Here is a 12,977-nt window from a genome sequence, read left to right on the forward strand (position 1 = left end):
GAAGCTGATATACCCGCTGTAAACTGTTGGCATCGATAGACTGATAGTAAATGTGTACGTGTGACAGGAAAATATGGTGACTAGACCCGTGGTCTTGTCCATCTGTTCCTCTGCAGCTTGTGCAGCTCCGTGTCGGGGCACACTTGTTTATGCTTCCCTGTGCTTGTGTTACATGTATATGTGTGTAAATATATATATTTATTAAAAGGTGTTTCCCCCACAGGCTAACGCGGTGCCCCTCGCGTCGAATCGAGGCGCTCGGCGCTCGATTGCGGCGGGGCGGGGCGGGAGGAGGAGGAAGAGGAGGAGGAGGAGGAGGAGGAGGGCGAAGGCAGCTCCGCTCCGCTCCCTCCTCTCGGCGCTGGATTAGCTGCGCCTCCGAGCAACCCTGTGTTGTTGTCAGGGGGCAAGATGGCGGCGGCGGTGTCCGGGGCCGCCCTGCTGGGCAAGGGGCTGGACATCAGCCTGGCGGCGCTGCGGCAGCACGACCCCTACATCAGCAGCATCGTGGACGTGGCCAGCCAGGTGGCGCTCTACACCTTCGGGCACCGCGCCAACGAGTGGGTACGTCGGGGGACAGCCCCCCCCCGGACCCCAAGCCCCGGGGGGCGGGGCGAGAGGAGGCCACGCCCTCTATGGGGAGGCCCCGCCCCTCTCGCAGCCATGCGGGGGGTGAGGGGGTGGGCGCCATGTTGGGGTGTGAGGGGTCCGTGAGGGACCCTGGGGTGCCCCAGGGGGCTGCGTGTGTGTTAAAAGCCCTGCTGATGGGGAATGGTGCTGGGGGTCTTCATGGGTGCCTCCAGGGGTGGTCAGCACCTGGCTGTTGGTTGAGCACTGTGGGTTTGAGGGCTGGGTGCTGGCTGCCACACACGTGCTGTGCCCTCAGCTGGCTGCTCCTGGGGGCTGGCAGCAGAGCAGCCCCGCTGTGTGATCATACATTGACCAGCCTTTATCCTGTCCACACCTCCTACATCATCCAGCCTTTATCCCGTCCACAACTCCTCACAAAACTGGCCCCACAAACCCTGCTCGCTCGCCGCCATCCCATGGAGCTGTGGGGCTTGTTTCATGGCTTCGCTGGGAGGTGTGATGCTCTCAGGGTTGGTAAAAGAAAGAAAAAAAGGGACTTGCTTGTGTTTGGCAAACCCTCGCTTCAACTTCTTTTGATGTCTTTTTGTTCAGGAGAAGACTGATGTGGAGGGAACGCTGTTTGTTTACACAAGGTGAGAGCGCTGTGTTTTACCATTTGAAAGTGATCTGTGGATGTGGAGAAGCCAGCTGGCTGAGTGAAGGAAAATGCTCTGAATCACCTCATACTCAAAGGTGAAAAGAAACTGATGCTGGCAAAGAAATGCAGGGAAGAAAACACAGGGAAGTAGGCATCACCGTTTATGTGGATAAGACTAAATCTTGATATGGGTGAACCATAGGAATCTGCACAGCTGTCTTAAATAGAACATGACATTTGCAGTTTTAAGGAGTCCAAACAAAAAACAAAGAGTGAAATAAATAATGATACTCCTTAAAGTAAAAGAATAGTAGAATTTCATCCAGCATGCAGTTTTTTTTCAATGCTCGCTTTTTGCACCAGGTCTGGCTGTAACTTTTCAGAGCTTTTATTTGATCATTTATTCTACCATTTAGCTCTGTTGAAAAGCATGCCCTATGTTTGGGTATGTGCCCAGCCAAGGTAGTGCCCTAGCATTTCCGTGTCACTGAAGTTAAAACCAGAAAAAGGCTTGATGAGCAGATCATGCAGTAGCTGCTCGGATGGGACACTGAAGCAGAAATTTTCTCCTTCAACATTCATGCTTTTGAGGATCCAGTGGGAGAACTGAGAAAGCAGAAGATTGTTTGCAGTGGTCAAGAGGCATGTGTGAAGTGAAGTGACAAATGGACAGGGAGGCCCAAGAGACTGTGAGCTTCGTGTGAAGTAGGAAAGGCAGTTTTAATATTTTTGAGCTCTTTTGTGCCAGCAGTCGAAATAATAATGAATAACTTTTCTAAGCTTCTCTTAGGTAAGCAGAAAAGAATGAAAAGGTGAAATAAGATGCTTTTATAATTACCACTACAAAATTAAAGAACTGACCCCTGGCTGCGCTAGCAGTAGGCAGAGGTAGCTGGTTCTGTGCTGCAAAACAGAGGTAGTATTTCTCTGGTATGTTGGATTTAAAACTCCAGAAGTGACAGCATGTAACCTGGCACTTGTAGTATCTGTGATCTTTTATCGTTATTCTTGTTGGTTGAGGAAGTTTCCATTTACAGGCAGAGATAGCTACCCTTCCTGCCATGTAGGCAACTATACAGAACAGGTTGTGAGCTGTGAGCAACATTACACAGGGCCCTCCCCATCAATTTTAACTTTATGTCCTGTGGCTTTGAACAATGACATAAAATCGTGGAAAAAAAAACATTGCTAACAGACTGCAGGTTGGAGTCTACTGGTGTTTTTGTCACTTCTTATTACTGTTACGACAATGTAAAGTAATGCTGCCCTTTCACTGGAGTTGATTTTATCACAAATTGCAAATTCTGAGGAAGAGTCAAAAATCAGACTTCCCACTGAGTTAATACCAGTGGAAATGGACTGGTGGTTTGTTTGTTTTTTTTATTTTTTATTTTTTTTAAGTCCTGATTGTTGCAAACAAGGATTCTTGTTAAGGGTTCCAGTTGTGTTTAATTTCATGTTGCTTCCTACCCTCTAATGTAGGTCCCTGTGCTTTGGATTTTGTAGAGACGTCCACCAACAGGCAATTAGCAGAGATGGCAACGTTACCAAAATTTTAACTATCGTCATTTTCTTTATTGCCATAACATTGTTTGAAAGTAATGTTTCCTGTCTGGGTGGTGATAGGGTTAACAGCTCACATTAATAAAAATCATCTAACTGTCTTGAAGTGTAACCCCCCATGAGCAAGCATAATGATGTGCATACTTATGTAAGTCCCAAACAGGATTTTCAATACCATTCTCAATTGTTAGCTGAACGTTAAAAGTAATAAAATACTGTGCTCTTTGCCCGTGACCGAATCTTACTAATTGCTGTTTTCTACTCTAGCAGGAAACTATCAAGTAGATGGTGGTTGGAAAACGTGGTGCCAGTGATCTGGAATTAAGTGGCACTTAGTTACATCTTGCCTGTTCAGAAGTTTTGTAGGCCTTATAGCTTGAAACAAAAACTGGACAGGCATATATGATTAATGGTATGACTAAAGTATTGCACCTCAAATGGTAGTGTCACAGTTGCTGCATGCTCTCTGCAGCTACTGTGGGACCAGTGGTGCTTCTGTTGTTTCTCAAGTAGAATACAGGGTTTTGAAAAAAATAAAAAGGATTGTATGAAAGACTATGAAGCTCAATAGTACTTTCCTTGGCAACAGAATTAGATTTTTATAGTATCTCTGAGAAAAGAAAAATAATTTTGGAGAACGATGCAACGACAAAAAAAAAGTATTCTTTTTTTTCCTTGACTTGATGTGATTTCTACTTGATAATTTTCAGATCAGCTTCTCCAAGGCATGGCTTCACAATTATGAACAGGCTGAGCATGGAAAATCGAACAGAACCAATTACTAAAGACCTTGATTTCCAGCTGCAGGACCCTTTTCTACTTTACAGAAATGCCAGATGTAAGTGTGTGATATGTTGGGCTAAATGCTAAAGAGGTGAGCTCTTCTTCAGAGTCTATTCGTGGTTAAAGTAGTACAAATGATGAGACTGCAGATTTCAAGGGCTGAAACTAGCTGGTTAAACAGTAGCAATTGAAAGAATACATCCTCTTTGACATGCTGAAAAAGAGTTGTTCAATGCTACCTGAAATATCACTATTCAAAAGAAAGTGTTAGAACGCGTTCAGCAGTAATCTCATCACTTAACTGGTTAATAGTGGACTTTTATGGCCGTGTATACATGGTGGGTGTAGAGGCTCGGAGATAACTGCGTGTTCTGAATATACCCTGCTCAGTGTTGGGAAGTCTCGTCACAAAGCAAATCCACCAAAGGGTAGAATAATACTTGTGATCTCAGTGTTTGTTCTGCATAAAGTTAAACAAATGCAGCTAATTCAAACCCTGCTCTGTTCTTCAGCTCTGGTATGCTGTCCTTACAGCAGACTGGAAGGTGTGTAACTTCTCAACTATTACAGGAAACTCCAACGCCATAGTGTTGAGCCTAATTTAAACCCCGATGAGAGATGAAGATACTACTTTGAGCTCTGTCTTTGTCCTCTATCTGAGAATTAGCATGCATCAGGCAAACTCAGACATGAGTGGAAGACATGACAGTTTTCATGCAGATAAACACACAGACCATTACAACGTGCAATTATGTAAGAATGAACATTTATAAATATGCAGTTTTATATCCATACTTGGAAGTAGAGCTTTAGTATGATCTGTACTTTGTGCTTGATGCATAAAAGTTGATTGCAAAAATTCTTTATGTATACCGTGTTGCAGAAGTGTTCCCTCTGGATGAAGTAAAAGCAGAGGAAATTCATGGCATACAAAGCAGCACAGTTTAATAATCTGCTAGTCCTTTTTATTTTATAAACTTAATTTGGAGTTGGAAAGTTATATCAAGAGGGAATTCTGTTGCTCACACACTATGTGGTAGAAACAATAGAGATACCATTTTAAATAATCTAAATGAAACTTCTATTTTTGAGAGTATTAGATAGGCTGAAAAAGAATTGAAATTCCCTCTTTGAAAATCCATAAGAAACTGAAAAGAAATACAGATCTGTCCAAACTAGCTTAGGCTAGACCAGACATTAGGATTTTTAAGTACCATGAGACTTATTTCACTTGTCTTTTTTTTGAAGAGTCTTTCCTATGTATATGTAATTTATTTTTACCTCATTTTGAAATTCCTTTAGGAATTATTTATATACTGATACCTGCTTTTTGAAGTCTGTTCTACTAATTTTTCATTTTTGTTGAGACAATTGGTATAAAGAGTAATCAGAAGCTGTCATAACTATACTGACATGAAGTAAGACAGTCTTTAGTCTGAATACTACATAAACTGATTTATTTGGGAGAGGAATCTGGTGTTTGGGGGTGGGAACGTGAGCCATTTGTTCAATAAGAGACATCAGAATTTAGATTTGCAGTGTCTCAAATACAGGTACTAACGTGCTTCTGAGCAGCAAGTCTGCGTTCAGGTAACACGTCTGGGGCTTTTGGGCCAATTGTGCAACAGCAAAATGCAAAAAACCATTTCTGGGTTCTTCTGTCTAGACAAAGGTTCTTTTAGGGTATGATTTCCATCTGGCTGCTCACAGATGGATTTTCTTGAAAAATTCATTGCCCGTCCGTCTTTATGAAATTTAGAGTGGTTTGTTGGTGCCTCTTTGCATTTCTGTACAGTAGAATTTTATCGCATCTTCCTTTGTTCATAAACACACCAAAAGGTTCCCCTTCGCCTAGAAAAAATAATACTTCCTTCTGCTAGAGACTTTGCAGATCCGTACGAGGAGGCGCTACCATAAAGAATTTTGACTGTGCGTTAAAGAACAAACCCAGCAAGTGTAACAAATGAACTAGGGAAGTTAGGAGCAGGAGGATGGGAGCCAGGGAGGTAAAAAGGAGGTCTTTGGAGCCAAGATAATGGGCTGGTTTTGGCTAGAATAGTGTTAATTTTCCTCCTAGCAGCATATATGGTGCTGCGTTTTGGATTTGTGACCACAGCAGTGCTGATCACGCAGGGATGCACCAGCTACCACTGAGCAGTGCTCACACAGCATCGAGGCCTTCTCTGTTCTTGTGCAACCCCACCAGCAAGGTGCTGACCCCAGCTGGGCTGGGGGATGTCCCCAGCATGTGGTGGTAAGCTCAGCAGCAAGAGCTGGGGGGAGAGCAGCAGAAAAGGGGGTGGAAGAAACATGATTGGAGCTCCAGTATTTGTCTTTGCAAGTAACCTGATGTGGCCCTGCTTTCCTGATGCAAAGGGCTAATTACCCTGCTGGTGGGAAGTAGGGAACGAATTCCTTGTTTTAATTTGCTTGTACGCACAGCTTTGTTTTACATATTTGCTTGTACGCACAGCTTTGTTTTACATATTAACCTTTCTTCATCCCAACCCATAAGTTTTCTCAATTTTGCCCTCCTAATTCTCTCCCTGGCCTCACTGAGGGGAGCAAGCAAGTAACCCCAGCAGGCAGCTTGCACCATGCAGCTAACTCACACCACCCACACTGACAATTTGCTAGTGGCAATGTGAAAGTAACTGAATTTTTCTTTCAGTTCAGGATCTCTCAGCCACAAGGTCTAGTAGCTTTTTGGCCTTGTGGCACTCTATGCTGTATCATAACCCTGAATGCAGGCATGAAAAAGGGTGGTACAAGATCCTCAGCCAGTGTGCTTCTTGTTTTAAGAGTCTTCAGCTGAGCCTATATGTCTGTTTTTTTTTCCAGTGTTAGCTGCGCCATCTAATCATGGAGAAACCTATATCTGCAATTTAATTGGATAATTTAATTTTGTAAGGGAAGATTGATATATGCTTTCCTAAAAAAATAAATAGATTAAAAATCTACTGGTTCAGGATTTTTATTAGTATCAGATGTGTTCCGTGTTACCCCTAAATAAGGATTTTATTTTCATGAAATATTCTTATAAATGCTTAAGTGTTATTTTTCCAATAACAGCTCCAATGAAGCTCTTGGTACTTCAAAGGAAAAACTGTTGTTTTCGTAGATTTTTGTGGAAACATCTCTGTTTTCAGAGCAAACTTGGATTAGAAACCCATAAAAGAAAATTTATTTGCCATCTCATTTGACTTTTTCAGGTTTACTGGGCCCATTGAAATAATTTACATGGTGATTTCTCCACCGAGACACAGATAACTCTTCCTTACCCTGTATTTCAAAGCCTTTGCTACATAAAATAATTTCCTCAATGTTAGGGATCTGTTTCCACTAGGGTCTTATCCAAACGTGATGCTGAGTATCTATCTTGAAATGTCTATATGAGTATTTTCATTGGGTTTTGCATTATTATATTTCTGTTTATCACTCTTACAAAACTCAGCCTTTAGGCTTCTTTCTGGGGTTTTCATCCCTTTTTTTTTTTTTTTTTTTTTTTTAGGCACTAATGTTGTAATACTGCTTTTATTTTCCGCTTCTAGATACTAACAACCAGTATTCAGTAATAACTGCTCATGTGGCAAAAGAGTTGACAAGTTGCCAGTAATACTTAATCTAGATCTGGAAAGGAGTTACCTTTTTTTTGTTTGCTTGATGTTACTTCTTTCTCTATTTTTTGTACAAATTATTAGCTATAATTGTTAGGTACAACTAATCAGGTATAACAGAGCTTTCCCTGCTTTTCTAACTGGTATGGTTGCTTTCTCACATAAGAGGACTTGTATTTGTTTTTTGTGGTAGTGTAAATTTCAGGGAAAGAAAGAAAAAATGAGCATTTGGAGGAGTAAAGACATTCTGCCCAGTGTTTTGTTTGTTCTCATATTCTGAATGTTTGCTGAAACCAGCTTAGTTTTAGTACAGCTGAATATGTGTGGCTGATTGCATTACACAAGCTAAAATAAATGTTCTTAGCAGCAAAAGATGGTACTTGCGTACCGGACAAGTCCACCAGCATCTTTTCAGGTTATATGTTATCATTTTGGAAAGATTGCTTTGCATCCAATACATAACTACAATAGGAAAAGCTTTCCTCACCTATATACAATAAAAGTAAAGTTTATGAATACTTCTAAAAGGAATATTTGATCTTTTTCTTTTATTGTTCTTCATATTTCTCCTATAGTTCCACATGATCTCAGTAATCTAGAATCAAAATAATGCCTAAAACCTGTTTATGCAGATACCCGTAGTCTGTTCCCTGCAGTCTGGGGCCAGATTTGGGTTCCATGCCAGTTAACGTTTGCACTGATCCCCTACTTCACAGAAAAGCTTAGTTTAGAAAATGTGTTTGTCTGGCCAGCACTAGGATTATTTGTGTGAAAGCCAGGAGGGAAGCTCAAATTACTGAGTGCTTAACACCAGCAGAAATCCATGGCTAATTACACCAAGAAACAAAAGGCTTATCAGTTAAATAAGGATTTCCAAGGTGATCTCTAAACTTCTGTAGTTAACTGCAGCTTTAGGCACTTTCTTTGTGTGACCAAGTAAGACTACTTCTGCTTTTTTTTTTTTTAATCATCTGGTGATTTTAAAGATTCACAAAATTTTCTGGGTTTATATTTGAGCAACCTTAACTACGTAATTAATACTTTTTCCCTTATGTTTATTCCCTTGTATTTATTGTGAAAAGCACCATTTGTTGTTTAAAGCTTGATGCTGGTTAATGTGAAATAGTTCAGAAGAAATGTGTAATTGTAAAACATTGGTTAAAATAACTTCAGTTTCTACTTAGCAATGATCAACTGTGTAATAATTTACTCGCAACTATTTCCAACGGTGTATTTGCACCAGACGTATATGGATGTGTGCTGGGCCAGTTAATTTTTTCTTGAATGGATCGATTTATCATTTCATCCCCAAATACTGTTTTTCATGTTTATAGGACGTGGGGAGCTCGAGGAGAATTAAGTTGTGTATCTTAGAGCTCAGTACACCTTGTGCGTTTCAGCTGACAGAAAAAAAAATACAAGGTCCTAGCTTATAAGGAGCTAGAATGCTAATTCTCACAATGATCTGTGTCCTGCTTTCGCTAGGATAGAGTTAATTGTCCTCCCAGTAGCTGGTATGGTGCTGTGTTTGGGATTTGGGATGAGAAGAATGTTGATACCACCCTGATGTTTTAATTGTTGCAGAGCAGTGCTTCCACCAAGCCAAGGACTTTTCAGCTTCTTGCTGTGCCCTGCCAGCAGGCAGGCTGGGGGTGCAGCAGGAGCTGGGAGGGGACAGACCCAGGACAGGTGACCCAAACTGGCCAAAGGGGTATTCCATGCCATATCGGGTCATGCTGATCAATTAATATGGGGTGGGGGGGGGGCAGCTAATCGGGGATAGGCTGGGCATCGGTCAGCAGGTGGTGAGCAATGGCATTGTACATCACTTGTTTCGTACCCATTATTAGTACTATTATCATTATTATTATTTTCCTTTCTTTTCTGACCCAATAAACTGTCTTTGTCTCAACCCACAGGCTTTCATTTCTTTCTAATTCTCTCCCCCATCCCAGAGAGGGAGCAGAGAGGGTGAGCGAACGGCCGTGTGGTGCTTAGCTGCAGGCAGGGTTAAACCACAGCAACCTGATACAGGTTAATTGGGTGCTTTTATGGTACAGGAAGTGGAGAAAGAAACTGTGTAAAAGCGCAACAAACAGTCTTTATCTGACCAGGCTCTATACCTGTTTGTGCATAGATCTTGTTTTTCATTTCTGTGCCACATGTGTAGCAAGACCTTTGATCACATCATCTCCTAAAACTGAAACCGAATGAAGCTTTCTAGCCAGATATGACACATCCTACTGAATATGAGCTTTTGCAGAGGTTCAGGAGTTGCTACGCAAGCAGCCCAGGCGTGCCTGCTTTTGGTAAAGCTGTCTAGACACATGGTACGTGTAAAACCTCATCCTAATTTCAGTTGTCCAGTTTAACCTGCCACCCTGTGTTCGTCAGAACCCTGAACAGAGAGTATCGTTTTCCTAGATTTCTACGCTGCAGGGACTCCCAGTAGGTGGGATTGGAGGGGAAGAAAAGTTTCCCAGTTGTCCCAAGAAGTAGCCTAAAGTTTGTTACATGGTTTTTGAGTGTATTTTTTTCCTATTTTTTCCCATAATTATTTATGTATGATTTTTTTTTCCTAATATATGTTTGTTGACGATTGTAAAACGTTTAGGAAAAGATAATGGTGTATATTTTTCTAAAACTATTATTTTTTCACTTCTAGATTCTGTGTTACAGCATCCTAGAGTACTTGCAAATAGAAAAGCTCATCTTCTTGGAGACTGATAGGGGTTCATTTCGGTTTACCCTTCTAATAATTTATTTATAGGGTATAAATATATACTAAATGAATAATGCTGCAGTTCTGTAGGCATGTTGGAAGACCCATTGATTGTGCAGGTACACTAATAGTAACATTTCTCTTGTAAGGAGCATCTTAGTTAGAAAAAGTCTACATTTCGAGAGAAACAAGGTGACAGCAGTGATAGTTTGAGCAATGTATAAAAACAACATGGCATGAAAAAGATCTTTTAGATGCCAGAGTGTCTATTTTTACCTGGAAACCTGTTCGTTGGTCTATCCCACGTTATATATTCTAGAATTCACTATCTAAAAATCCCTTCTTTTCTCTCAAGTGTTTTAAGAATGAAGCCAGCATTTGGTTGTTAAATTTACTTAATGTGCAAGTTTAGATTCATCATTATGCATATCGATCAATAGACAACTACTTGCTCAATTATTTTCATTGAGATAAGCAAAACAGGTATTTTGGGCTTTCTTTTTATGATGTAATACAGTTTCTGTTTGGTTTTTGGTTTTGGTAAAAATGTCAGTTTGCAATAGAGAGCTTAATTTATCAGCCTCCTACCTGCCAACATACAGTGTCTGGTTCAATCATGGGAAAAAAAGAAAGCTGAACACAGTAAATTGAAATACGTATTCAGCTGATCATTCTCCAAATGCTCATTGAACATTTTGAAACAAATACCATTAAAAGGATTTTGATTTCATTCAATTTGTATTAGTTTCCTCTAAACTAAGTGGTCTGCTGATTTAAGAAAAAAAAAAAAAAAAGAAGTTTGTGGCTTTCTGTTACTGCATCGGTAAGCAAAATGCAGTGTTTTTGTCACAGCTGAATAACTTAAAAACAATGTTGTTGAGACTAAGCTAGGTTACAGAATTATTATTCTGGCCCGCTGGAATCTGTCGGTTTTGCTGAAGAAAATATTTTTGTAGTGTAAAACTTTGAAAAACTATTTATCAGTTTGGAACAAAAGTGTTTGAGAAGTGAAAGCTCAAACCGTACAAATTCAAAGCAATTTTGGCAGAGGGGCCTGCCCTCATTAGAGGTAGGTTCTTGTCAGCTAGTTTGCTTGCTGACCAGATTTGGCTAAAGCTTTTCTAAAAGCTGGTCTGCACCAACCGCTGCCTTTGTTCAGAATACAAATAAGGTTTTACCTGAGGTGCTGTCCTTGGGAGACATTTTTGTCTCAGAAAAATAAACAAGTAGCTCCTCCTTCTTCCCCTTCCACCATGCCTCCTTTGATCAGCCTGATAAACATTCATCGTGCCTCCAGCTAGCCAGGAACAGCAGCAGAGGTCAGGGTTATCTTCCCTGGATGTTATTCACCTCTAGTTCTCAGCAAATTTGAGGTTTCAACATTTTAATCCTAATACTCTCAAAAACAGATATTACTTTTCCTTTTTAAATTTAAAAGGAAAACATAAATACTGAAAATACATCAATGTTGTAGTAACACTTGATTCTAAAATCAGAAAACAAAATTGACTGACAATTGACTTTGTCAGGTTGCATGCATGTTTTCCAAAACTTGTTTTAGGTTGCGTACAGCTTAAATAATTTATAGTTTGTCATGTGCAAATTTTGTTGAAGCAAATTTCTTCCTGCTTCTAGTTATTTACTTATCTGATGCACAGTGGATATATATATATTTTTTTTTTTTCCTGTGAAATACTGTCTAGTGTTCTGTTGGGTGACTTCTTCGTACCTGTATGCAGAAATTAGGTGTTCTTAGAGTGGTTTATAAAAGCACATATGAAAGCATTGGTACATGCTTCTGTCTACCAAAGAATGTAATGTACTTGAAAGATAACAAAAATTACTTCAGAATATCAAGAAGAGTAATAATCCATCCCTTTAGCAATACCATAGGTATTGCGTTACATTTTTATATGCAAAATATATGTGCTTATACATGTATATTACATATCGGCCTTTCTGTCTCTTACTCTAATTTTAAAGGAGACCTAAAAATCCTTAATGTTTACTTGTAAAGATATAAAAATAATGTGATAATTTTATGGTGTAATTAAACAGTATTTTGCAGTTGCATGTAGATGGACGTGCAGCAGTGCTGGCTCAAGGCAGGAGGTTTCTAAGACTGGGAATCCCAATCTTTTGTCTAACGGTTAGTTAGTTTGCATGTTGTAGAGTATACAACCTGATGCGTTTGGTTTTGAGATCTATAACTAAACTCTGCTTGATTCTTTGGAAATAGGATTGGATTTTTAACACAATGTGATTTCTGAAGGGGACAGGATCTTTTCTTTTTTTAGAGCAAGGTACGTCTATATGCAAATTACTGTAAAAATAAATAAAATGGAAAAGTACAGTAGGATATACTTTTGTTTGGTAACTTGTAGTTGATCACAGTTTCTTTTATTTTCCTAACTCTTTATCTTATCTTATCTTATCTTATCTAGCCCTTTTTTGAGCAGAAGGGTGGAGCGGCTGACCTGCAGAGGCCCCAGCCAAACTAAACCGTTGATTGAGATTTTAGGATTATCAGGTATTAACTCTTCTTTAGGGTACTTGAGATTTTTTTGTGCTTACTGTGATGAGCAAGTGTAGTTCTGTGATTTTTAGATTTAAGTTTTTAGAGTTCACATCAAAAAAGTGGAGGAACTGTAGTATTCCAATATGTTGTTTTTTTTTTTTCTGTTTTTGTTTTGAAGCAAAACTCTTTGTACTGTTAAGTATTTCTAAAGTAATCCTTTTTATTTTTCCCAGCTCTGTCTTATTCTTCATGAGATTCTTTAATTAAAATTTATGTTTTTGAGTGGAAATCAAAGGCCTTGATCTTAAGACATCAATTTTGATGAGAAAGTCCATGTCCCTTGTCACCCGGCGCAGTTCAGTATGGGTATGTAAGGTTTCAGTGCAGACTTGCCTTAAAGAACAGTTTTGTTGTTTCTTCCTACCCTGAGAATTTGGTCCTAGTTCTGGAAATCTTTGAGAAACACAAATGACATAGAATGCTTCGTGTTTGTGAAGTGTTTTTTCTAAGGGTGGCAGATCTTGTAACTCTAACTGTGATGACTGC

The 12,977-nt window shown here is 39.9% G+C and overlaps 2 protein-coding genes across 13 annotated transcripts in view; one reads left to right on the top strand and one right to left on the bottom strand.

Moving 5' to 3' along the window:
* CACNA1C (calcium voltage-gated channel subunit alpha1 C) overlaps nt 1-12,977 on the bottom strand; it is a 481,405-nt gene that overhangs the window by 466,892 nt on the left and 1,536 nt on the right. The gene's annotated exons all lie outside the window — the stretch shown is intronic.
* DCP1B (decapping mRNA 1B) overlaps nt 409-12,977 on the top strand; it is a 44,371-nt gene continuing 31,802 nt past the window's right edge. The window contains exons 1-3 of the mRNA XM_082784798.1: nt 409-564; nt 1,183-1,223; nt 3,502-3,629. Coding sequence (XP_082640924.1) covers nt 412-564; nt 1,183-1,223; nt 3,502-3,629 — 322 coding nt within the window. The 5' untranslated portion in view covers nt 409-411. The remainder of the gene's footprint in view (nt 565-1,182; nt 1,224-3,501; nt 3,630-12,977) is intronic.

This window comes from Aythya marila, assembly GCF_965140915.1.
Source record: "Aythya marila genome assembly, chromosome: 1".
Classification (NCBI taxonomy): domain Eukaryota; kingdom Metazoa; phylum Chordata; class Aves; order Anseriformes; family Anatidae; genus Aythya; species Aythya marila.